At 38.5% G+C, this 25300-nt stretch overlaps 2 protein-coding genes across 5 annotated transcripts in view; one reads left to right on the plus strand and one right to left on the minus strand.

The window, feature by feature from the left end:
* The window catches only part of LOC134796104 (uncharacterized), a 349320-nt gene extending 336877 nt beyond the window's left edge, over positions 1–12443 (plus strand). The window contains exon 3 of the mRNA XM_063768063.1: positions 12129–12443. The gene's annotated coding sequence lies outside the window, so the exon portion shown is untranslated. The remainder of the gene's footprint in view (positions 1–12128) is intronic.
* Positions 676–24410, minus strand: LOC134794917 (sarcalumenin). Of its 4 annotated transcripts, none has more exons than XM_063766794.1 (11): positions 24279–24410; positions 23867–24019; positions 15096–15176; positions 10360–10659; positions 7569–8161; positions 7107–7428; positions 6493–6665; positions 6120–6311; positions 2335–2598; positions 2019–2182; positions 676–1692 (listed from the first exon to the last, which is right to left on the minus strand). In XM_063766794.1, the coding sequence occupies exons 2-11, from the start codon at positions 23943–23945 to the stop codon at positions 1482–1484; spliced, it is 2379 nt and encodes a 792-aa protein (XP_063622864.1). In that variant the 5' UTR covers positions 23946–24019; positions 24279–24410; the 3' UTR covers positions 676–1481. The 4 variants fall into 4 exon arrangements, with proteins under 4 accessions (XP_063622864.1, XP_063622846.1, XP_063622854.1 ...); XM_063766776.1 differs by having other exon boundaries at positions 23867–24048; positions 24279–24395; XM_063766784.1 differs by having other exon boundaries at positions 23867–24043; positions 24279–24390.
* Positions 24411–25300: the final 890 nt, after the last annotated feature.

Genomic DNA, 25300 nt, shown 5'->3' on the forward strand with positions numbered 1-25300 from the left:
ACATCAGAAACATTGTCAAACATGTAGAAGATGCGTGGGAGCGGCTGATCGGACAGGAATGTAAAGTGGTATCCAGACGGGACTGCTCAAATCAGTCGATTTGATCAGAAATGAAATTTGCGTCAATCTCCAATTTTAGATTTATGGTGATATTAGAGCCCTCTAAATTAAAAAAAAAACCGGACAAGTGCGAGTCGGACTCGCCCACCAAGGGTTCCGTACTTTTTATAATAGTATTTGTTGTTATAGCGGCAACAGAAATACATCATCTGTGAAATTTTCAACTGTCTGTTCGTGAGATACAGCCTGGTGACAGACGGACGGACAGCGGAGTCTTAGTAATAGGGTCCCGTTTTACCCTTTGGGTACGGAACCCTAAAAATGCCCCAGAACGAAAATACTGGCCTCACAAATTGGTATTCTTGCGTCCGCACCTCATTTTATCGGTAATATCGGTCATTATCGGCGGTTGAATTCGTCGAGCCAAATTGGTATTTGCGTCCGCACCTCCTGGTTCGATCAGGCAATTGAATCAGATTGGCGAAAAATTTACTAATCTGGATACGCCTTACCTTCCAAGAATAAAGTTATTTCCAGGCATTTATTAAGGTTATTGAAATTGGGATGTACTTAGGGACCTATATAGGTAATAATGTAATAATTAAAACAAAAACGACGGTTTTTATGACATTTTTATTAAATTTTTCCTTATATAGTCACATTGTGTTTCATTAAATAACTATCAAAGAAATAATCAGGCGATAACAAAAATGATACACGATTAGTCCTCTAAGGATTGTAGGAATTCACTTCAAATAATAAATAACAATACCTATCTCTCTAACAAACTTTAATATAATGACTAGATTAATTTAATAGTTTTGCGACTCATTCCTAATAAGTGTTAATTAGGACTTTGGAAATTGTCCTGTAAAGTGTTATCAGCTATAAAATAAACCCCCGATAGGACAGAATCAGTAGGGGATTACGCGAGTCTAAGAAAAACATCTGACCACTGAGACACGTTGCATAATCGACCATTCGATCACCTATTTATGTGTCGATGTATCATTATTAAGTGTTGATGATCATATGTTGCGGCAAGAGAAGTGTTCAGATATTTTAGCCTTTTCGCGTAGGTAGGTAGGTAAATTGGGCCCGTTCACAAGATGTCGGTACCAACTAATGGGAATTTTCAAGCTGAATATAGCTAAACGCACGAAGAAACTCACAATAGAAAAGATACACGACACAATAACTCATCCATTTGATAAAAAGGAAGAAGCGATTGTTCAAGTTCAGAAAGCAAAATATAAATAAGTTAAGAAACTGAAATGCCGTTTTAAGAAAACTGTATATCCTGATGCCCGATTAAAAAAGAAATGCAAAATGTGCCCAAAATAAATGTCCAATTTAAATATCTAAAATAAAAAGCAGGTTAGGACGGCGCGGTGCGCGGATTTCGTTCGTTCGCGACGGTATCAACTCTTGGGCATGCCCTGGGGCGTGGAGGTCTCCACCATCTTCTTGTATTTGCCGACGATCTCTGGGAGGTCGTACGCGATGGCCACGTCGAGCTTGTTGATGGGGCAGCCGCGGAAGTACGTGCACGTCGCCGACAGTTGCTGGAACTCGTACAGCGGGTTCAGACGGAAGAAGTCTCGGTACGTCTCAGGGTCCGGCAAGTCGTATCTGTGAATATAATATCCATTAAGCTATGGACTAAATGTGATTTTGTTTCGATACTTTAACGATGTTTTCGAGACATTATTGAATTATATCAGTTTCTTTCAGCAGCTGAACCGACTTTTAGGTAAGGTAAGTAACAAACTTGAATATTAGGCAAACACCTTCCTAACGAAACGATACCACAAACAAACTCAATGTAGAATTTTATAAAACCACAATAAAAATAAAAACATCAAAATTAGGTATTTTTTAATTACGTACTCGTAATCCAAATATGTGTAATCATCAAATATGTGTTTATAAAAGTGTAACCTATAGTTTACACAAACCTGGAAATGTTGGTGAGTGTGCTGAGACCCTCGTAGATGTGGTAGTTCTGTGGATTTTCAATGATAGCGTCGGCAATAAGCTTCTTGTTTCCGAATATCGTCTTGTGATTGTAATATGTTGTTAAGTAGCAGTCGACCATCTTAGCGTGATTTCGAACCCGAACCTAAAAAAAAAGTTAAATAAGATATAGCAATTGCATCTTCATTTCGGGGTTAATTACTAAATTAATGTGAGCTAATTTGATGACAACAGAGATGCCCAATAGTTACCAACCCATAAACCGATAACATATCTTTAAACGTGCTTTAAACTTACGGCAAATCTCCTCGCGCTGGAGATCTTGTTTTCAACGCGTTTGTCGATGGCTTGTCGCAGGTCTCGCAGGAGCTCGCGTTCCTGTGCCTGCAGCAGCCTGACGGGCGCCCCCGCCTCAAACGGCATCGACCACAAAGATACCGTGTACATCACTGGAGGTTGAGCGGAGCTCATGAGGGGAGAGATGTTCCAAATTAATGCGCTCTGGACACGCATTAATTCTTCAGGCTTCACGGTATCCGCCTTGTTCAGCACGATGCGAGTCTTAAACAAACAGAATTATAGCAAGCATAATTTTCTTAAAACATGTGCTTCGCTCTTATTATATCTTGACCGGGCGGGCTGGATTTGGTATGGTTACTAGACCTAACTTACAATTAGAGTGCTGGGCTTGAGCTTCTGAAAATCCGGCACAAACAAATACTGAAAGCCTTCTAGCAAGTGATAGCCTTTGCCACCGGAAAACACCACTCGGTAAAGCGGAGCTGCCAATGAAGACCATAATAAAATAAATAATTGCACCTTTAACCTGTTCAGTGAGATCGGCTCTGATTAAAGATTATTTCATATTATAAATAATAGATTTTATATTTATACATATTACACCTTGTTTTAAGGTAGCAGTTGTGACTTTTTTTACAAAAAATAGATGTAAATAGAAAACTAGGAAATACATCTCATCGGGTAATCGAACGAGCGAGCGAAGCGAAGTTCTTACATTCGACTTGGATCACGCGGCTGGCTAGCGGCACGGCCCGGCATTTCGATGTTTTTAAGCTGAACTGTCAGAAGATAGTTTGATACTCAAGAACTAAAGTAAATTTGTTCTAATTTAAATGAAATTGGATAAACGTGTAGTCGAGCGCATTATATTTTAGTCATTAAATTATGAGCAGGCTCGATCAAGGGATTATTGAGGTAAAAGAGCTTAGAAGGCCAAAAAGCTGTTTGTGAGAGGTCTTGCTATTCTGGTCATTTTATTTGCTAAAAACATGGTCGAATTTAGTATCAAGTGAAAGTGCTCGGTTTGTACTTTTATAATATCGTTTTTAAATTTACCATTTTGAAATAATTAGCAAGATAAAAATAAAATAAAGTAATCATAATATAAGTATGTGACATTTGACAGGAAATATTTCAGCTTAGCACAGATACAGTTTATTTTAATCTCTATGATTTGTATCTATACGCTATACTTAAATTTGACTTAAATCCAGGGGAGGGACAGTCGTAACTATATAAAACACTTTATTCGAAAAAATAGCGACATCTATATTACTTAACGCAATTTTTTTTTAAATATGGCTCTACTTTATTTCGTCAGAACGTCTTAAAACTCTTGTATCCAGGGCATGGATCAAACAAAAAAACATCTGTTAGAACAGATTATTTATGGCCATCGTTGCCATGGAAGCGATTGTCACAAAAAAACAACTTTGTCAAATAAAACTCAAAATATTATAACACCCCATTTATTGTCTGTACTATGACATAATTCAGATAAATAAAAATACTTTCAGTTTTACAATGTTAAAAGAAACAAAGTTTTCATACGCCATCACAGTTGCTGAGAACTTTATTACCAAAAAATTTAGAAAAATCATGGCGGGTAGATTCACAACCTGCTGCGTGTAATTTTGTTTCGTGGTGAATTGTGTGTTATTCCAGCCGTGTATTATAGGTACCTACTTTATTTACATCAACAGTCAAGTTAGGCCCCGTTCGCACGGCAGCTTTTTCAACGCGCGTTAAAAAAGCGTTTGAATGACACAAATGGATAACCATGTATGTATTCACACGAAGGCGGTTTTTAAGCGCGGCGCTTTTTTATCGAGCACTGTTCGATTTTCGGCGTTGAGCCAGGGGTGCGAAACTCCTGACTTCGGTCAAACTCGGCTCCGCTCGGCTCAGCATTGCTCCGAGCAATTATTAGGGTTGGCACCACTTGACTTCCTTTTGCGTGCACGACCACAGATAAGATAATCACTTGATTTTTGACAACCCTAAATAGCCGAAAGGGATAGTGCCATATATTAGAAAGGGACAGCATGATTCGACCCTGAACCGCTGTCAAACTTCGTTTTTGTAGGAAGTTTCCTTTCTGTACGGTAGTACTATTAATTATTCTGTGGTTGAGCGTTGGCGTCAAATTGAATAGAGCATACGGAACTCCGTGTATCTGTTCTCACAAGCGTTAAAAAAGCGCCGGCGCTGCTGTCAGTTCGCTGTCAAGAGTGTCAAGTGTCAATTTTTGGTGTCAATCGTCATGATTATTATTAGTTTCACCTTAAAAATGTCAACTTAGGCCCCGTTCGCACGGCAGCTTTTTCAACGCGCGTTAAAAAAGCGTTTGAATGACACCAATGGATAACCATGTATGTATTCACACGAAGGCGGTTTTTAAGCGCGGCGCTTTTTTATCGAGCACTGTTCGATTTTCGGCGTTGAGCGTTGGCGTCAAATTGAATAGAGCATACGGAACTCCGTGTATCTGTTCTCACAAGCGTTAAAAAAGCGCCGGCGCTGCTGTCAGTTGGCTGTCAAGTGTCAATTTTTGGTGTCAATCGTCAAGATTATTATTAGTTTCACCTTAAAAATGTCAACTTATGCTTACAAATTCCTGAAATATTCAAGCTATATTCAAATAATACGTCGTAATAGCAAATAAAGTATGGCTTTGCTGAGATGCGTACGTGGCAGTACGACTCACAAGTGATTTTTAAGCGTTCATATGAACACAAATATTGGAAACGGTAAAAAAGCGCCAACGTCGGGTTTTAACGCAACGCTTTTTAAGCTGTCGTGCGAATGGGGCCTTATGCTTACAAAATCCTGAAATATTCAAGCTATATTCAAATAATACGTCGTAATAGCAAATAAAGTATGGCTTTGCTGAGATGCCTACGTCGCAGTACGACTCACAAGTGATTTTTAAGCGTTCATATGAACATAAATATTAGAAACGGTAAAAAAGCGCCAACGTCGGGTTTTAACGCAACGCTTTTTAAGCTGTCGTGCGAATGGGGCCTTAAAGTACCTAATCTGTTTTCGTGTATTAATAAATGTCCTGAAGCCGTTTTTCAGTCAAAGTTTTTTACGTTCGTAACATACTTAGACGCTATTTATGCCCCTCCCCCCCTGATATTGACGTTGATATTTCTGGTTAAGAATTACAGATGGCACTTCAAAATGGATGCATAAAAGTTCCACGAGAGGGATCTCTTTGTCCTATATATTTATATTATACATACTACTCTTTGCTTAAATCTATCAGTCAAGGGCTCCACAGACCTTGCAATAAATCCACGTGATTTTTGATCCATTGCCGCCGATAGTGCGACATAAAATAGTAGAAATTAAATAAAATGGACCTCAAAAATGTCCATACTAAATTGTTGCCATGTGTAAGCATTTAACGTCAAAAATGTGACAGTTACATAGAAAGTGGCGCCCTCATTTATACTTGGTCAAGCAGATCTTGTCAGTAGAAAAAGGCGCCAAATTTGAAAAATGTAGGCGCGAAGGGATATCGTCCCATAGAAAATTTGAATTTCGCGCCTTTTTCTACTGACAATATTTGCTTGACCATCTATATTTTCTACTATTTTATGTCGCACTAGCTAAGTACGAGATTCTTTTTGGTACGAGTACCTAAGTACGTTCAGAGTAAATAACTAATAAGTAGGTGCAACAATGAACAAAGTCAATCGCAATCGCTCTATATAATTTTTGGTTAACCGCGAGTTCTCAGTTCGGGGCGAACTACTAGTTTATTGTTACTTTACCTGGGATTCCCTGCCCTTCAACTGGTCAAGGATAGCTTCTGTTTCTGGACCAACGTCGAGCTTAGAAGGATCATACACGAGGAAGATAATGTCGGCCCGATCAATGAACCACTGGCAAGCGTCGTTGAAGGGGAATACGCGAGAAACTTGTTTCCTGACTTCCAGGATACCCGGGATCTCTACGATGTTCACCTGAAAATTACATCAACATTTACTAAAAATAAAATATGACTTGACTAGTAGGTACTTGTGCCAATTATTAGGATTAGGTTGCCGAGCGGACCTCAGAGTCCCCTCAGATAGGACAACGCTCGCAAGAAGAAGTTGATTTAAAACATATCGAACGTTGGATAAAAATTAAAACATATGTTACCTTCTCCAATATTTTGCTGGGATGCCTGAGCCCTCTTAGACGCTCTTCTAGACCCTGACCGAACTTTTGAAGTCCCGAGAAAGTCCAGTCCGCGGCAAGCTGAGTGCCATCGAGTACTTCTGGATCCTTTCCGTGCATCAGAATATTAAAGTATGCAGGAGATGGCTCAGCACCTACCAAAGATAAGTATTTAAATATCTACATTGTGAGGTGAAAATTATACTGTAAAGTCCAGGGGAAAACTGTAAGTAAGAGTTTATTTTACTGATACTTTATGCACCCGTAGCGTTTTCTTTGTGCTAAATCGTTTAATATTATATCGGCGCTGCCTTTGGGATCGCATTTCACTCTTTACTGGGCCTAAAAAAATGTTTTACTCGTATGCGGTAAAACATCAAATTATTTTAATTAACTTGTTGTTTCCTTAACACATTCAATACCACTAAGTGCTACGGGTTACGCTCGTAGCGCGTAGCCACGGTTTCGTCGTATGTAGCGCGTAGTCGCTACGAACAGTGTACCCGACAGTCGGGTTCTTGGTGTTGAATGTGTTAATGTTTCAGTCAAGAAACTAAGAAAGCAATTTATGGAACCTTTTTTAATCAATAGCTTACCTGTTCTCAGAGACCACTCGGTAAATTCGAGCCCCGTCAAGTAGTTCAAAATGCTAGATTTTCCACCACTCCAGGGTCCCATAAATAAAACGAGTGGCTTTGAAAATATTTCTGGGTCACCGAAATGTCTGTTGCTCAAATCTCTGTACTTGTAAAGAGTTTCTAATGGTTTAATTGAATTTTCGTACATTCTTTTAATATCTCTGAGCACAATTTCAGCAGATCTTTCTATGGTCAATTCAGCTTCACTTGCTTCTTCGTCTAATCTGAGTATTTGGGCAATGTGATCTCGAGACCTTAAATTCTCGGGGATTTCAGGAACCTGAAATGAATAAAGAATTGTAAAAAGGTTAGCAAATTGGGGATTGGGCCGTAATGTAAACCGTACTTAATTAATTTCCCCACTTCACGTAACTTTATTTAAACTGCATTCATTCGAAATTATCCTTATAAAATACTCACATTTAGCAACTCTTCCTCAGCTGCTTCTTCTTCTGTCGAATCTTCTTCACCCTCAGCGGATTCTCCCTCTTCGCCCGACTTATCATCAACTTCAGCTGTTTCTTCTCCGGACTTATCATCGTCATCGTCTTTTGATAGTTTATCAGCTTGAGGTTCATCGTTCTGTTCTTCCGCTGAATCATCTTGATTTTCTCCTGACTTATCGTCTTCTTGGGAAGCATCTTCTTCTTTCGTATCACCTTGTTCAGCGGATTCATCTCTGTCCTCGGCTGTAGTATCTTCCTTAGATGAATCCTTGTCTTCAGCCGTATCTTCTTCAGATTCAGCCTTTTCTTGAGATCCATCGCCATCTTCTGAGGCTTTAGAGTCATCACTTTCTTCTACCTGTTCTTCAGAAGCGTCTGCAGCTTCATCAGATTTGTTGTCTTCATCGTCATCATCTGATGCTTTTTCTTCGGAAGCGCCTTCAGAGTCCTTTTCTGATTCTTGAGTTTCTTTGCTGTCAGCGTCATCGTCTTCCCCACCGTCTTCCTGGCTGTCTTGAGATTCGTCGGTTTGAGGTTGTTCGGACTCGTCCTTGTCTTCGCCGCTTTCTGTAAATAGAATACTATAATATTGTCCATGTATGGTACACAACATAAGTAAATCAATGATTACAACTCTTTTCGAATACACTTAGTTATCTGATAAGCTCTTGCTTTGCTACATCAATTTGTTTGTCTTGTATATTTTAAACGATGGACTTTTCAAGATGTTATTGCAACTGCGTTTCATTAAACGTTTGTTTTTAATCTATCTACAAAACATTCCGCTTCCATTATTGAATTATTTGTAGTGTCCATGTTCTTAAGGATGACATTCTTTGAATTTTTTTTAAAAACATTAACATTATTTAAAAAAAAAGCCACCCAAGCCACCCTCGGCTTCAATCCCTTGCAGGTGAGGCGCAATTTTAAGCCTTCTACTTTCTCCTGACGGGCTCTTCGCGGGGACTCCGGCCTTGAAGTAATAGAGAGAGGCTACTAAGACTTTCTGTGTCCGACAATAAAAATATAACCCTTAGGCCGCGTGTGCGTCCCATGTTGGCAGTACCAACAGTACGTACGGCTGCATACCTATAGAAATTCACCGTTAGTTTATAGGATATGTACCATTTTAATTACAGTATGTAGTTTCAATAGTTTCACAGTGTATGAATGATAAGACTAATGACGTGTAAACAATGTAAACATTAATGTTGTTATTCATAAACGCGATACTGTCCTGAATTAGCTATGAATCGTTTGTCTTTATCTGTCATTTTGACTCATGTATTGATAAGAAAGGGATAAAACATAATTTAACTAAACCAGACCCGTATAGTTTTCTGAATAAGGGAGTAAATAAATAAACAATGTAATAGATATAGTACATTGTAGGAGAGGACGGAAAACCGCTAAAAGATGGACGAGTAAGTTTGAGGGCCGACACGTTAGTGGAGGCCCTCAAATAATACGAGTCCATCTTTAGCGTTTCCGGCCGAGGCATTACATAGTGCTTTTCACGACTACTACGAGGAAATAAGAAAACATTTGCATAACTATAAGTACTAGCCCGCGATTTCTCTGGTAGCAAATTACTAGCCACTGCCTGTGCTGTCTCTTGAATTTCGGTAGGCGTCAGCGTAAGAATATCATTTTCTTCATTAGAAGAACTAATTTTTATAGCGAGCGTAGATACGTGTTTCTTGTATTTTTTAGTCAAACACAATTTACATTATCCAATTCAGTGAGTATTTTCCGATCCCGCCTTTTTTACTTTTTTTATCACTTTTAAGAGGCGTTTTTCTGTTGTTTGCTTCAAACCGACTCTAAACTTTTGCTAAAAAACCACAAACAGCTACAAAAGTAAAAAAACGCCTTAAGTGTGAATCGAATGAACTGACTGAATGAATGAATGGTTTTGACATTTCTTTTTTTTTTTAAACAAGAAATTGGTCCTATCAATAACCTAATTTTATTTTTGAAGGAAAAAGTTGCGCCAAAAAAGACCTTTTATTGATTTTTATGTTTTAAATTATACTCATTGCTGTAGCGAACCGTCACCAATGACAGATGATGATAACAGTGAAACATTGTAGTAGTGGTGGTTCAGGTGCTACAGCTATTGCCTATTTTCCAGCTTGGTTTTAGACCATTTGCCACATTTCCGAACAGTGGCGTGAAAATGAAATTTTCTCAAAAATGGACGGCAAAGACGACTTTGCCGTTTAAGAAATAGGTCGCGAAGCGCGTAGTTTATGGTCAGTCAAAAATTAAAAAGTTAAAAACATTGCAGTCTCGATTTTGGGACTGCAATGTTGCATACAAATTCCATTATTTGTCGAGTTCCAAACTTTTTAAAAGTTGAAATGGCCATATCAAATGAAGGCACAGGCCCATTAAACAGCCAAACAGATGATTAGTACCGCGACTATTTAGCTGTCTCAAATAGGTTGACGTATTTTCGGCAGAAAAATACACTTCAATTTTTTTATTAAAAAAATAAAAAGGCGGCAAAGCTAATTTTTTCAATTGTTTCTACTTTTTTCTGTGAAAATATATACGTAAGAAAGTTGCTTTTGTAAAATATTTCTATGATATTTATATTTCTTGCTCCATTTTTGAGAAAAGCACTATATATGACTCGGCTGGAAGGCTACTTGCTGGCTTCGGATTCAATTAAACGGACTCCCAAGGTCGTCCGTTTAAAACGAATCCTCAGCCTGCAAGTTGCTACTTCCGAGCCTCGACAATAATGTACTATTATTTACCTGATTCAGCTGTTTGTTCTTCAGCTGATGCTTCTCCATCTTCTTTGCTGTCTCCTTCTTTGCTGTCCTGCTCATCGCCTTCTGCGCTCTCAGCGTCCTCTACCGTCGCTTCCTCTTCTTTCGATTCGTTGTCGTTGGCTCCACCTTCCACTTCTATCGAAGCATGAGCAACGTATGGCTCGTCAGCTACTTCAACCGATGGTCCATCTTCCTTGCTGTCCTCACTATCTTCTGCTGAATCTACTTCTTTCGTTTCGATGCCTATACTTACTTCACTACTGTCGTGTTTTTCTGAAGAATCTGAAATTTATAAAAATAATGTCAGGTAGGTAGGCAAGGACGCTTCTAGGAAACGCAAGTAAAGCGTCAAAAGTGCTTACTAACAATAACGTACTTGACTGATCAATGCTTGAATTATGTATCTCCTTGCAATGAGGCTTAGGAATGATCAATAAATAAATAGTACTACTAATATATATATCCTCATTTCCCCATCGGGCTTGGATCACGCCGAAGAGCCTCGATTAATCCTTACCCGCTACTTGTATTTATCGGTAATGAAGGTGTGTAAGTAGGTATACTTAGGTCACTCGATAAGTTTTGTTGGACCGCACCTGTATTCTATGTCTATAAAAAGCAAATATATTCAAAAATATAAAGAACACAAGTGGCTATTAGCTAAAATAAAAAAAAATCGTGTTGCAGTAATTTTACTATGACCGTTCTCGCGGTTTTTCTTTGAAACGATAAAACTGAACTGAACTATTATATTTTATGATTTTAAATTTGGTTTAACCGAACAAATTCAGGATTATTAATAATAGTCACATTACTGGATGGTAGTCTTAACACTCTACGTTAGAGTAAGATATACATATGCTTCATCGTGCGTATAAATATAAAACCGGCTAAAATTAGACGACCCTGCTTCAAGATATTTTGGAGGACAATGATGAAGAAAAGTCTCATTTCTTGTATTTATTTCGCCAGCTGGCATCCATAGTTTATTCTTTTAAATTATAATGTGATCATTATGGTCTAAAACTTCACAGATACCTACCTACCTATCAACGCATTTAATTGCTCACAACGTTAAGTATGTTTTTGCAACAGAGAGCATAACTTTTATAACATTATATAGTACCTTCTCAAACTCTTATTTTAATCCCAACACATTTTTCCTGAAATTTATGTAGTAGCCAACAACACCAATAGTGATTTAATCCGTTTGCTTTGACGATATGTGATTGTTTATTCGTCAAATGTCCGTTTCGTTCCGTCCGTTGAAATTTACGATGGGTGTGAAGTAAAAGTCGCTATTAAATCTGACCTCGATGAAACCAGAGCAATCTCGGAACTCGGAATGACTTGGTTTTACAGATTTGCTCATCCTTAGAGTTTCAGTGTTGGAGATTCTATTTTAATTACGTAGAGTGCCAGAGACTGAGCGACATCACCGATATTTAATTCCGCTCAATAATAGATCAACTGTGCTATTTTTAGGGTTCCGTAGCCAAATGGCAAAAAACGGAACCCTTATGGATTCGTCATGTCTGTCTGTCTGTCCGTCCGTATGTCACAGCCACTTTTTTCCGATACTATAAGAACTATACTGTTGAAACTTGGTAAGTAGATGTATTCTGTGAACCGCAGATTTTCACACAAAAATAGAAAAATAAACAAGAAATTTTGGGGGTTCCCCATACTTAGAACTGAAACTCAAAAATTTTTTTTCAGCATACTCATACGAGTGGGGTATCTATGGATAGGTCTTTAAAAATGATATTGAGGTTTTTTAATATCATTTTTTTCTAAACTGAATAGTTTGCGCGAGAGACACTTCCAAAGTGGTAAAATGTGTGAACTGCCCCCCCCTGTAACTTCTAAAATAAGAGAATGATAAAACTAAAAAAAATATATATTGTACTTACATTACCATGCAAACTTCCACCGAAAATTGGTTTGAGCGAGATCTAGTAAGTAGTATTTTTTTAATACGTCATAAATCGTAAACCGCAATTTTATTATGTTACTTGCTGCTACGGAACCCTTCATGGGCGAGTCCGACTCGCACTTGGCCGCTTTTTTTTCTTTCATAGACGTGTTCAATTGGTTCATGGTTAAAGTTTCCGAGAATATATGAGAATATTGAGGATATGTAGGTAACAAACACAACCATCACAAATATCACAATGCATGATTTGTTACATTAATTTAAATACTGTTAAACCCTATAGAGATCCAGAGGTACGTAACTATGGGACAACAAGAATGCTGGATAGGTACCTAAGTAAGTGAAAACATAATTATATGGAGAGATAGAGTCGGACCAAGAAAAGTTTGCAGCGGATTTGATAGCCCACGCAGTGCAAGTGTCATTTATACGTCATAATTTCATAGAAGATTGACGTTTAAATAACACGTGCACTGCGTGGGCTATCAAATCCGCTGCAGACTTTTCATGGACTGACTTTATGCATTTTTTTCTCAGGCGCTGCCACTTGGTACGATTGTTCCTTAGGTCAAATAAGCTGATTTGGCCCGGTAGCCACGAGATCGTATCCTGCAAACCACTCAACATGGGATAAGGGTCGGCTCCCCAGGTCCAATCTGTGCTAAATTTCTGTAAGTATGTTCTTAGTAGCTTGGGCAAGAATTATTTTCGTATAATTTAGGGACGAGGAATTCATTTTTGAAATAATGACCTTTTCATACAAAAAAAATACGTGCGGCCAAAAAATGAAATAGTTATTTGTTTTACAAGGGGCCAAAGTTGTTGTTTAACCGCTCGTGCTAATATTGATACCCGAGCAAGTGAAGGTTTCCAAAATTGAACCACGAGCGTAGCGAGTGATTCGAAAAATGGAATCTTGAGCGTTGCGAGGGCTTCAAAGCACGAGGGTTAAACAAAATTTGGCACCGAATGAAACACAAAATTTTTCACTACACCAACCCGAAGCAAATATTAAATGCAAAATATCAAACAAAATCAAACCAAATCAATGTTATTAAATATTTATCATCCAAAATCATCATTCAAGAGTCAATTCTACCAGCAAACATAAGAAAACAACTCAAAATTTGCTATTGATTACTTTGCCTCACATGTGAATAAAATGCAACTTTGCTATCAGTTTTTCAAGTGCAAAGTAAGCCTTTCCGAGCTGGTGTGGTGAAAACAACATTTATTTTTTGTGTCAGTTTTGGCAATTACAGCCACAGTGTGGCAATTTTCCTTCGAGCAACACGGAAGGGAGGCGGCATTCGCACTATTTCCCCTCTGCCTAGGTTCAAGATCAACTAATCTAGCGCGGGTAATAAAACTAGTTGCGCTCGGATTTTTCACTAGACCGAGTCCAGACGCGCGCGTGAACACAGCAGCAGAAAAAGTGCCTATTTGCTTGGTTTTTTGTCGTAAAAAGAGGTCGGAGACATCAAATTTACAAAAAGAAGGTGTTACATTTCACATGTAATATTTTTTTAACACATATCATACGTTTAATTACGTTTAAACACAATTATTATATTTTAGTCTCATGTAATTGTTGGATTTATCGATTTTGCTCGCCCAGTACAAATTGCGGATCGGTCGAGCGACAAATCCGACTTCTCATCTATCAGAATACAATAAAATACTTCGACGAAAATGTGTTAGTGTGCGTGTTGTGATACTTGTGACTCGTCCGTACACAAAAAGAGATCGAGGTTTGCAAGATTTGTCTTTGACGTGTGTCATTTTCTATGTATTTGTGTCGTCATTACAGATTGGATTTTGTATGTAAGTGTGTGAGAAGTGCGACTGTGTGCACCTTTCCCCCCGCAAAAAATGGCAGAAAGATTTGTACGGTAAGATATCGCTTGGGCCCCTCCCTTCCGATGTGCCACAGTAGGTATCACCTTAAAATAGGCATTCATACATTTTTTTTGCAAAAAAAAAAATATTGGGAGCGAGTGGCGGTGACGATTTCCATACAAATGGAATTATGGCCAAAGTTAAAGATCAAAAATATTTAATTACACAAACGGGTCTACCGCGATATAATTTCATTGTTTTTACCTTTAATTCCGACGTTTCAGCTGAAAAATGTTTGAAAAAGCAATGACTTTGGCTTTTTAAAAGTATAAATATAATGTTGTTATGCTTGTTCCATGCGTTTTTGTCACAGCCACGCACCACAAATTATTTTTTTAACAATAAAATGTATGAATGCCTATTTAAATAATAATATGATGCTTTTCAGAATATAGAATGGGTAAAATTTTAATTTTTTTTATAAAGAGAAAATCGCTACTCTAATTTTGTAAAGGCCAAAATTGTCCCAAGAATTACATGTTATTTTGTTTATTTGTGCAAAACCATTTTGTTGTATGAAAAAGGTAAAAGGATTATTTCAAAAATTAATTCGTTGTCCCTAAATTATACGAAAATGATACATAACTTGCCCTAGTTGCTAAAAGCAGACAGGAATTTAGCAGATATTGGACCTGGGGAGCCGACCCTTCCCCCCCCCCCTTTTTTTGGGGGGGTTGCACGGTACGATCTCGACCGGGCCAAATCAGCAACCAGCGGGTTTTTGACCTAAGGAACAATCGTGCCAAGCGGCGTCGCCTGAGAAAGAAATGCATACTTTTTGCACCTAGACCCCCAGTAAGAAATGTTTCTTAGATATACGAAAGTGTCTGATCATAAAGGCGGCACTCATTGATATGGAAATGGGTGGTGAAATATTTCTCACCTGTATCTGTGTCGCTTTCGAGCTCTTTAAGAGCTTTCTCGATGTAAGGTCGGCACTGTGACTCTGACGGCACGTCATCCGCTGAAAGCAGTTCAATTCTGTCAATAAGCTCTCGTGGACAGGATCAAAACGTATCTCTTAGCTTAAGTGAAACTTGTTGGTAGCTATAATATAGTATATTATACAAACAAAGGTACTAAGCCGCGGACGAACAGACGGATATAAAGATAGACAGACATGGTAAAACTATAAATATTCCTAGTTGACTACGAAACCCTAAAATAGATATCATATTTTCCCGTTTTTCTTAGTGTACATGTAGGTTTAGCACGGAAATATTGCGTTGGTTACTGAGTGGGACCCACCATGGGCGTACGCAGCATTTTTTAAGGGGTGGGGCAGAAGTAGGGGAGGCTGGGTACGTTGTAACAGGGTACGGTTGAAACATAAATTCTTAGCTTATGGTCTGAGACCAGGGTGGTGCAACTGCCCCGGGTCTCTATTGTTTCCCAAATAGTTTTAAGTCATAATGTATTGTTTGTCTGAGTTTTCGTTAGTCATAATTGTTTTTTCTCAGAAACGCGTAACTTTTCAGGATTGCCATACAACAAACCTAACCTAACCTAACCTATCTACAGAATAACCTTACGAAAATCCTGAAAAGTTAACGGTTTCAGTTTTATGACTAACGATAATATGACAAACAATACATTATGACTTAAAACTTTATGGGAAACAAAGGGACCACAACTGCCCCACCTTGCCCCACCGTGGGTACGCCTATGGGACCCACGGAACACAATAGACGGTGCAGGCCGGAGTTTAGGCAGGCCGAAAAGGAGATGGCGGGACGACTTGGACGCATTCTACCTCATATGGTGGGAAAATGCCGATGACAGGGTCGAGTGGAGAAAACGAGGGGAGGCCTTTGCCCAGCAGTGGGACACCAAAATAGGCTAGGAAAAAAATGAAAAAAATAAGCAATGCAAGTATGACCATGGTTCGCAATAAGAAGTTCGAACGGGTGTTCGCTAGCTTCTACTGTATTGTATTCGCAAGCCAACTCTTTAGTTATTAAGTTAACGAAAAAGCTTTTCACGCATATTAAAATACATATAGGTACCCACATTTGGCATCAATTAGTAGGGATAGAATGGAAAAGTATCCCTACTAGTAGAAATAGATGAAAAAATATTCCACGTATCCCCACTGGGGGGATATCGCGGTAGGGATAGGTGGAATAGGCGATATTATTCTGTTTTATTTTAATCAAATTTTACTATAGGTAGGCCAACCGATTTTTTTATGAATTTTAAGTATTGCATGTACGAGTAGGTATTCATACTAATTTGGCAGTTGATCCTACAGTTATGTCCTTCTATTGTTTTTTAACGTGAAAGTATTTGTTTTACTATTTATTGTTCTAATAATAAATAGTAGAGGTTATGGGCCCAGAACAGAACGCTTCCAGTGCCACTACTTAATGTGGGGATAGTACATATTTTATTTAGATACTGACACTTTAACGATAGGTGTAATAAAGCATATTTTTTTGTATTAAATACTTATTTTAAAACTCCTTTTATTGTTTGTTGATTTACTAATCTAAATCGCATCTGAAAGATGATAAGATAAATAAGCGTCTTAAGTTAGAACTAAGTACCTACTAAGTAAGTTAGACTAACTTAATGTTGAATATTACATTTTCGCTTAGTTACAAATAAACAATACACAAAACGCATGCACGTTGTCATTTACAATATAATTATTTACGTAAGTTACTTATTAGTATTACTAGTAACGGAGTTCTCAAAGCACGTAAATGTTGATCAGTGGTCAGTGGCCATGGCCCATAGTTACGTGCACGGAACACATTCACTGTCATAAATCAAAAACGTAAACAAAGCTTTACAGGATGTTACAAAGACCTTTAACCGTTTACAAAAAGGTGCCTACCTACTTGGGAAATTTATGAGCTAATTAAATTCCATAAACCAAGCTTAGAAGCTACTAAAAAGCATGTCATTACATTACAAGCTCTAAAGTCGGCTTAGAAATGAATACGGAAAAAACAAAGATACTGACTAACAGCTGCAAAAGACAAATCATAATTAATGGCAAAAATATAGAATATGTGACAGACTACAAATATTTAGGCAAGGAACTTTCATTCAGAAAATCAAAAAATGAGGAAGAAGTCACACGAAGAATAAACGTTACTTGGAATAGATTCTGGTCCCTAAAAGAAATTCTGAAAGGGAATTATAACCTGCACATGAAAAAAACCGTATTTGATACCTGCCTTCTGCCTTGTCTACTGTACGGGTGCCAGACTTGGGTGTATACAGATACCGTAAAGCAAAAAATCAAATGCACTCAGCGGGCAATGGAACGAAGCATGCTACATATTAGAAGAATAGAAAAGGTAAAAAGCCAAGACATAAGAAATAGAACAAAGATTACTGACGCGCTTAAACATGCACTCACACTAAAGTGGAAATGGGCTGGCCACATCTCACGTTACACAGATAAAAGATGGACCAAAACAACCACACAATGGAAGGGGCCAACAGGGAAAAGAAAAATTGGAAAACCAAAAAGACGGTGGGCTGATGACATAAAAGACATAGCAGGAAGCGACTGGATGAATAAAGGCAAAGACAGGGAAACATGGCATAAGATGGAGGAGGCCTTTACCCAATAAGGGGTCCATATTTCAAACAAACTTATAAACTAACCACACTAACATAAACTATATGGAAAAAGTAACTATCAACTAAAACAACAACTCATTATAATTGCAATTATCCTTTTTATGTGAAATATGGAATAAATGGCTTTATTATTATTTATTTATTATTATTACATTACAATGTAGGCACCTACTACAGTTTCCCATCAACCAGTTAAAAAAATGGTTTTCGTTAAGTTTACCTTTTTTTTTATTTATTGCGTGCTAGACCACCCAAAATGGACGGCCAACGACGACAACGTTGGAGTATTTTTTTACATTATAACTTGAAACTACTTAAATAATTTCTTAGTCACTTACAAAATAGTATTAAAATTAAATAAATAACTATTGTACGACAATTTTACACAGATCAACCTAGTCCCACAGTATAGTAGTATCATCGAGAGCGTGGAATTGCATATGTAGTAGTATTGTTTGTTTACAGGCATTCTATATTTGAATTTTCTATTTTCTTGTACTATCAGCATACAACCACTACAAATGCAATTCCATCTTCTCGATAATTCAACTATAAGCCCAATATGGCTTGAGTTGTGGGTAGGTACAATAAGGTACTAGACGACGATATATATAATACATAGCTAACATCTACATATAACTCGGGAACAAATATTTGTGATACACACATATCTAAATAAATGCCCTTACCAGGATTTGAACCCGGGACCTCCTGCTTCGTAACTTTTGTAAGCAGGTACCTAGCTCTAGCTACTACCGACTAGGCTAGAAGCCCGTTTTAGTAATACATACCTAGGTACTAATTTTAGTTAATAGATGAATCGTATGGTTCCCGAATACCTAAATAAAATAACTGTGTGTATATATATATGTCGGAGCGTGACTCCAGAAGGACGTATTGCAGCGTTACAGTTCATAATTTTGGACGCCTGTATAAAATCGATTAGCAATGTTGAGCTACGTATTACTTGGTTGTAACGAAATTAATAAAGTTGCGTAGAGAGTAGCGCCGTCTATTGGCGTGTTGTTGAACTAAGATGACAGGTAGAAGGCTTTGGAACGTCAAGTTGCTTAACTTGCGTGAAGTTCGGTACGAGGTGGCATTTTTGTCGTTATGTTGGTAGACTGGTAGAGCAGGTTTGCCAACTTGATTTGAGGTGGGAGCAGACATGGTATAATAATATACTCGCCTGGTACTCCATTCCGAGATTCGCGTATGACCTAACTGACACGCGCCTACGTCATCATGCTGTTTACAGGTTCTCAAACTTTGAAATGTGGGAGAATTTTAACCAACGGTGAAAATTATTTTAACGGCATTAATTTCAAGTTATTCATGTAGAAACATAGTAAAATAAAACAAATCTAATGTATTAAATTAAACTTTATTTATCTATACAAGACAAACGTTTAAAAAACTAATTCACAGTTACACATTAATTACCAAGCTTACGACGTGAAAAGTTTGGAAAACACTGCGACTGCTGACACTGAGCGAGAAGGAAATAACAATTAACACGCGTTCGACAAGGATGACGGTCAGGGCATGAAGTTATCTAGATCCGAATTGTCAAATGTGCACAGCGCTATCCTGTGTTGCCAGTAGTATAAACAGAATTACCCGAAAGTCTGAAATTTCTTTCGTGAATCGGAAGATATTGCTAACGAGTAATTAAAAATGACGTGTTATTGTAAAATTTAAGCTAAAATACATATAAATGAAAATTATAAAATTATAAAGAAATATTTTAACTTATTAACCATAGGTATAATGTACCCATGTAACATGTTATGTTGAAATAAAGTGGCAATGTTATTGTGACGTAGGCCCGTGTCACTCTGGGAATGGAAGACCATGTTTTATTAGACCATGGGAGCAGAGAGGCTCCGCCGCTGGTAGTTCTTCTTGATCGGATTGCGCTAGAGATCGGACGTTATCGTTAGCCATACCTCGTGCCTAACTCGCCACGTTCCTGAAGGCTTATACCTGAAGGATTATTCTGATAGCTTATAGAATCCAACGATCTTTAACCATTTAGCTAAGTGTTTTATTTCTAGTGTTATTTTGATTTCTTGTTTAATTAGAAGCTTACTTTTGTGAAATAAAGAAAGGATGTGTTGTTTTGAAAAGATGTGTCCCGCTGAGTTTGTTGCCGGTCCCATATTGGGCTAAATCTTCTCAGGTCATAGGCGTAGGGTTGGAGCCGGCCTAGTTTGAGTTGAATAAAGATTTGAACGGTTTTATGTGATCTTTTTATTTTCAAATCAATCCTTTTAAATAAAAATAGCAATTAGTTATTTATGTTAATAAAATATGGTAGGCACAGTATGGTTAACGAGTCCGAATGTTTATTTCATGCACTGGTAGCATACTAATTTAACTGTGAAGTCAATATATTGAGGTACTACGCCCATGCGCCCACCGCCATTAGGACTATCGATCTCCGACATATATACAAATTCCGATCTTGACCTGAAAAATTTTTCGTGTCATAATTTTTGTATTTTGTCATTATGGGGTGGGCTGAACAGCCAACCAAACCAACAATCGCCATACAAAAAGGGTCTATTCTAAAAACTTTCAGTGTGCCCCTTGTATATAAATACCGCACACCCATATTTTTTATTAATTAACATTAATTTGATATTTTTTTACTTATTTTATTTGATATTGTTTTACTTGAATCTAGATTCAAATTAAAAAAATATCTGATTAATGGGGCAAACAGATATTTCGTTGCTTAGAAATATGATTATTTGGGCATCTCTACCTGCGTAGGATTCGGTCTATATATTTCCTCTCCCTCATTCTCAGGGGGGGTGGTATTGAAAGTATAAGACCATTTGGGAGCTGTGTGCTTGCCATTCAAAATCATCCATTAATAGCAATCACGGAGCGGCGGTGGTGGTCGAGTGGATATGACGTCCGATTTTCAATCCGGAGGTCGCGGGTTCAAATCCTGGCTCGTACCAATGAGTTTTTCGGAACTTATGTACGAAATATCATTTGATATTTACCACTAGCTTTTCGGTGAAGGAAAACATCGTGAGGAAACCTGCATACATCTGCGAAGAAATTCAAGGTTCATGTGAAGATTGTGAAGTCCCCAATCCGCAATGGGCTAGCGTGGGGACCTGTGCCCAGCAGTGGGACGTTTATAGGCTGAAATTATTATTTTATTAATAGCAATCTAATAACTTTGTACTCTAGATCTAGAGAATAAAATGTAAGTAACTTTGCCCATTCCTACTGCCGATTTAAAAGATAAAAAGCCTTTCATGCGGATGTGAGCGTTTCTTTTTTAGGGTTCCATACCTCAAAAGGAAAAAACGGAACCCTTATAGGATCACTCGTGCGTCTGTCTGTCTGTCTGTCTGGCCGTCTGTCACGTCACTGCCCATTTTCTCCAAAGGTACTGGACCAATTAAGTTGAAATTTGGTACACGTATGTAAATTCGTGACCCAAAGACGGACATCTTACGTAAACAAATGATTTTTTAAAGGCCACTTTTAGGGGGTAAATGAGAATTTTTTTTTTAACTTTGTCGTGTTACATATCAAATGAAAGAGCTCATTTTGAGAATGTCAAATAATTTTTTTTTGTAATTTTAAAATAAATAGTTTAGAAGTTATTTCAGAAAATAACCAAAAAATGAGCATCCTCCCCCCTTTGTCTCCGAAAGTACTGGGTCTAAAATTTTGAATTTGATTTTACCTATTAGATGACAGGAATACCTATTAGAAATATGCAGTCAAGCGTGAGTCGGACTTATTGCTTAGGTTTTGATTCGACCCCTACGGGTTTTTTAAAGGCAATTTACTCGCGTAAATTGCCTCGCGTATTTCACATATAATGAACACATTGTTAAAAAATGGGTAATGTACGGAACCCTTGGAACGCGAGTCCGACTCGCACTTGGCCGGTTTTTTAAAATATTGTGACCTTTTTTTGCCACTTTTGTGTTACCTATTTCTAGTCAAGATCGCGAGCCCTTTTCATCCTTATATAGGAGAATAAAAGTGTCCTAAAATTTCCATACTTACATTTTTCGAACTTTCCTTTTTGTTACCGCCATGTATCGCCCACTCCACACTCGTGAGCGAATCGCGGCGCGAAGCCGCGAACGCGAGTGTGGAGTCGATTTCGCAGGTCTGCGTTCAAAACTCCACACTCGTGTTCGCGGTTTCTCGCCGCGATTCGCGCATGAGTGTGGAGGGCGCTTAAGGGGAAATGGTAAGACAATACGAAAAAAAATCTGGGATTTTTTTTTATCCTATTAGCCGCCCTAATACTTACAACTCTTAAGCCCCCTCCACACTCGTGCACGAATCGCGGCGCGAAGCCGCGAACGCGAGTGTGGCGTCGATTTTCGCAGACAGCGAAATCGACTCCACACTCGCGTTCGCGGCTTCGCCCGCGATTCACGCGCATAGTCTGGAGGGGGCTTTACAAGTAGGTTCCATAATATTTACCTACAATGAAATTTAAATCATTTTATTGTTTTATTTCGTTCGATTTTTTTAAAAACAATACAAATCTGTTTTCTTTCATTACGATTGATTAAAATTTGACTTCCATTTTTAGGGTTCCGTTGTCAGCTACATAGGAACCCTTATAGTTTCACCGTCTGTCGGTCCGAGGCTTTGCTCAGTGAGTGCTAGAAAGCTGGAGTAGGGGTACCATTAATTAACTCTGCTACACTTAAAGTGGGGATTTATTTTTTTCGCTTGAACCCCATAGTGTGGGGTGTCATTGGATAGGTCTTTCAAAACGAATAAGTAGTTTTTATAAACAATTTATTAATGAAGTAGGTTAATATTTTCGCAAAAAATCGCTCCAAAAGAAAATAAATATGCGCCGCCGCCGTCCGACCCCATTTTGATTATTTGAACCATGGGTGTTAAATATATGAAATAAAAACTTTCAGTGAAATCATTTGCAAAAAGTCTTATCTTAGGTTATATATAACCACGTATTTTTAAGTTTACTTACTTAAGTACAGGCCAATTCGAACGTACACTGATATCAGAATGATATCTAATCTAAAGTCATTCAGTTATCATGCATTTCGCTCGTACTTTTTTGTAACTTGTATTAGCGCGAGCGAGACACCTGATACACTAAGTATTAACATGGTTCAAATATCATTCTGATGCCAGTGTACGTTCGAAGTGGCATGTTAGCCTCTAATAGACGATAGGTGTATAACATAATTATAGGTACATATTACCTATAGGTACATATAACCATAAGTAGGACTATTTTGAACTTGAACCGCGCCGTACCTACAGTCACGGACTTCAATTAAATTGCCGAGCATATATAAGTTTTTAGGGTTCCGTACCTCAATAGGAAAAAACGGAACCCTTTGTTTTTTTTACATTTCATTTATTTTGACTTACCTATCTAACGACCAAATTAGGACGCCGCTAACCCGGAAGTAGGTCAGTAATTTAAGTTCGTGACCGTACTTACAGGCCTACAGGCTTACCTATTCTACCTATACCATGAAATTTAGTCATGGTTAAGCTATTTGTTATCTGACCGTTAAAGCTTTAAGTTCTTATTAACTAAACTAAATGTAGATATAGGTATCTTTTACTTACATAGTCGATCTAATGCATGACTACAATACAATTTATAGGTACATATATACTATTGACAGTTTGAGGTCATCCGATTTTCTCTGTCTCATTTTTATATCGTCGTCACAATCCTATCGCTTTTCACAAGATGGCGACGTACAACGACAAATCCCTGTATTTCTATTTGCGTAGCTATGCGAGATGGCAACTGATGACGTATTTCTCTCGCGAAACTCCATGCGTTTAAGCGTCGGCAAATACATTAAGCAAGCTCGTGATCAAACCGTGTTACTGGGTTAGTAATTATGTCACACAAAGCACCGCTAAGGTTATTGCCAGAAATAGAGCAAATGGGCGAGCATTTTACATAATTTCAGCGCAAGTTGATCTGAAAATAGCAACGGGTAGTGACGCAGAGCGCGAGCGCAGCGGTGCTCCCACTCGCGGCGGCTGCTACGAACGCCGACTCACCTCTCGCTGCCGCGGCCAGCGCCGACACGGCGAACAGTATGCACAACATATACCTCCATAACTGCCTTTTGGTCCACATTTTGTACAGTTCCAGCCCGGCTAAGTCGGGCTATCAGTCATTTGCACTCACACACGCGCACCCGAACCACCGATCTACGGACGAGAATATTCCTACATCTACACTAAAAGAAATATATCACTGATGCGGCTCGGCTTATATTCCAGGAGGAATGCAAGTCGAGTTAATTCGGTTCCATTAAATCGCGGTTCAAACAAGCATCCCGATCGGGATCGTTATGGCCCGATCGAGGTCACAAAGTTGGCTTCGTGTTAACCGCGATTTAATAGGTTCCGACGGTGCCGATATAGAAGTATGTTAGGTACGCGAAACTGCATGTATAGACGAACGTACTCTATTTCCGGAGACAGCACAGCATCGCTGGTCGGAGGGGTACTGGCGCGCGCGCACTCGCTCCCCGCTGCGGAGCTTTCGGCGATATTCAGTCCGGTGTCGCTGCCAACTGCCGCCGCGACGTCGCAGCGAGGCGCCACGCGCAGCGCACAGGACGTATCCACCTACGAGGAGCAAGGCATAGCCGAGACAGATCTCATGCTCCGGCAAGTCCGACACCATAGCCATCAGCGCCACCAGCTAGCGCCTGTCTTCTACGCTCATATAGAAAAGAAGTTTATTGGAAAATAAACTAATAAAATTAGTAGGGAGTAGGGAGAGTTATTGATACCCGAGCAAACGCCCCAGATTCCAAAATTGAAAAGTAGAATTTTGAGCGTTGCGAGGGTTTCAAGTTCAAGGCACGAGGGTTAAAAGCTTTGCTACCGAGTGAAAGGTTTTTATAGTTAAACTAAATAGGTATTATAGGGTAGGTAAGCTATAACTCCCTAGGGACTTTATAGCTTTTTTCACAATCTATAGGTAACTCCCGCGGGAACAATATACCTTTGTATCTACACCTAGATGAAATAAGATCTTTTTCGAGCAAGTGTGATGAAAAATTTATTATCTGCCTCCCTATCGCTCGAATACCAATACCAAGATATCGAAGTTTCAATTTTCGATGTCCGCGGTAGGCGCTCATAATTCGGGCCTTTAAATTGTTTCTAGAGTCAGACCAAGAGACCATCAGTCTACGACGATTTTGATAGCACACGCAGTGCAAGTGTTATTTTAAACGTCAAACTTCTATGAAATTTTGACGTATAAATAACACTTGCAATGCGTGCTGCGTATGCTATCATAATCGTTGCAGACTTATCTTGGTCTAACTCTAAATCAAGAGGTACACGCTATCAGAATGTGCACTCGCCACCTCTGTTGACGAGGCGACTCTGTATCCGGGGAATCCCAGAGTTATACCACCTAGGTACCTACTTACTAGGAAATTATATAGGTACTGTCTACCGTCAATAAACGAA

Source organism: Cydia splendana, chromosome 1 (genome assembly GCF_910591565.1).
Source record: "Cydia splendana chromosome 1, ilCydSple1.2, whole genome shotgun sequence".
Classification (NCBI taxonomy): Eukaryota; Metazoa; Arthropoda; class Insecta; order Lepidoptera; family Tortricidae; genus Cydia; species Cydia splendana.

What these genes read in the sequence shown, in the direction of transcription:
- LOC134794917 (XM_063766794.1), bottom strand. Translation starts at nt 23,945, where the DNA reads ATGTGGACCAAAAGGCAGTTATGGAGGTATATGTTGTGCATACTGTTC. An exon ending in GCTGGCCGCGGCAGCGAGAG is followed by an intron (nt 15,177 to 23,866) that starts GTGAGTCGGCGT and finishes AACTGCTTTCAG; the next exon opens with CGGATGACGTGCCGTCAGAG. An exon ending in AGAACAAACAGCTGAATCAG is followed by an intron (nt 8,162 to 10,359) that starts GTAAATAATAGT and finishes TTCTATTTACAG; the next exon opens with AAAGCGGCGAAGACAAGGAC.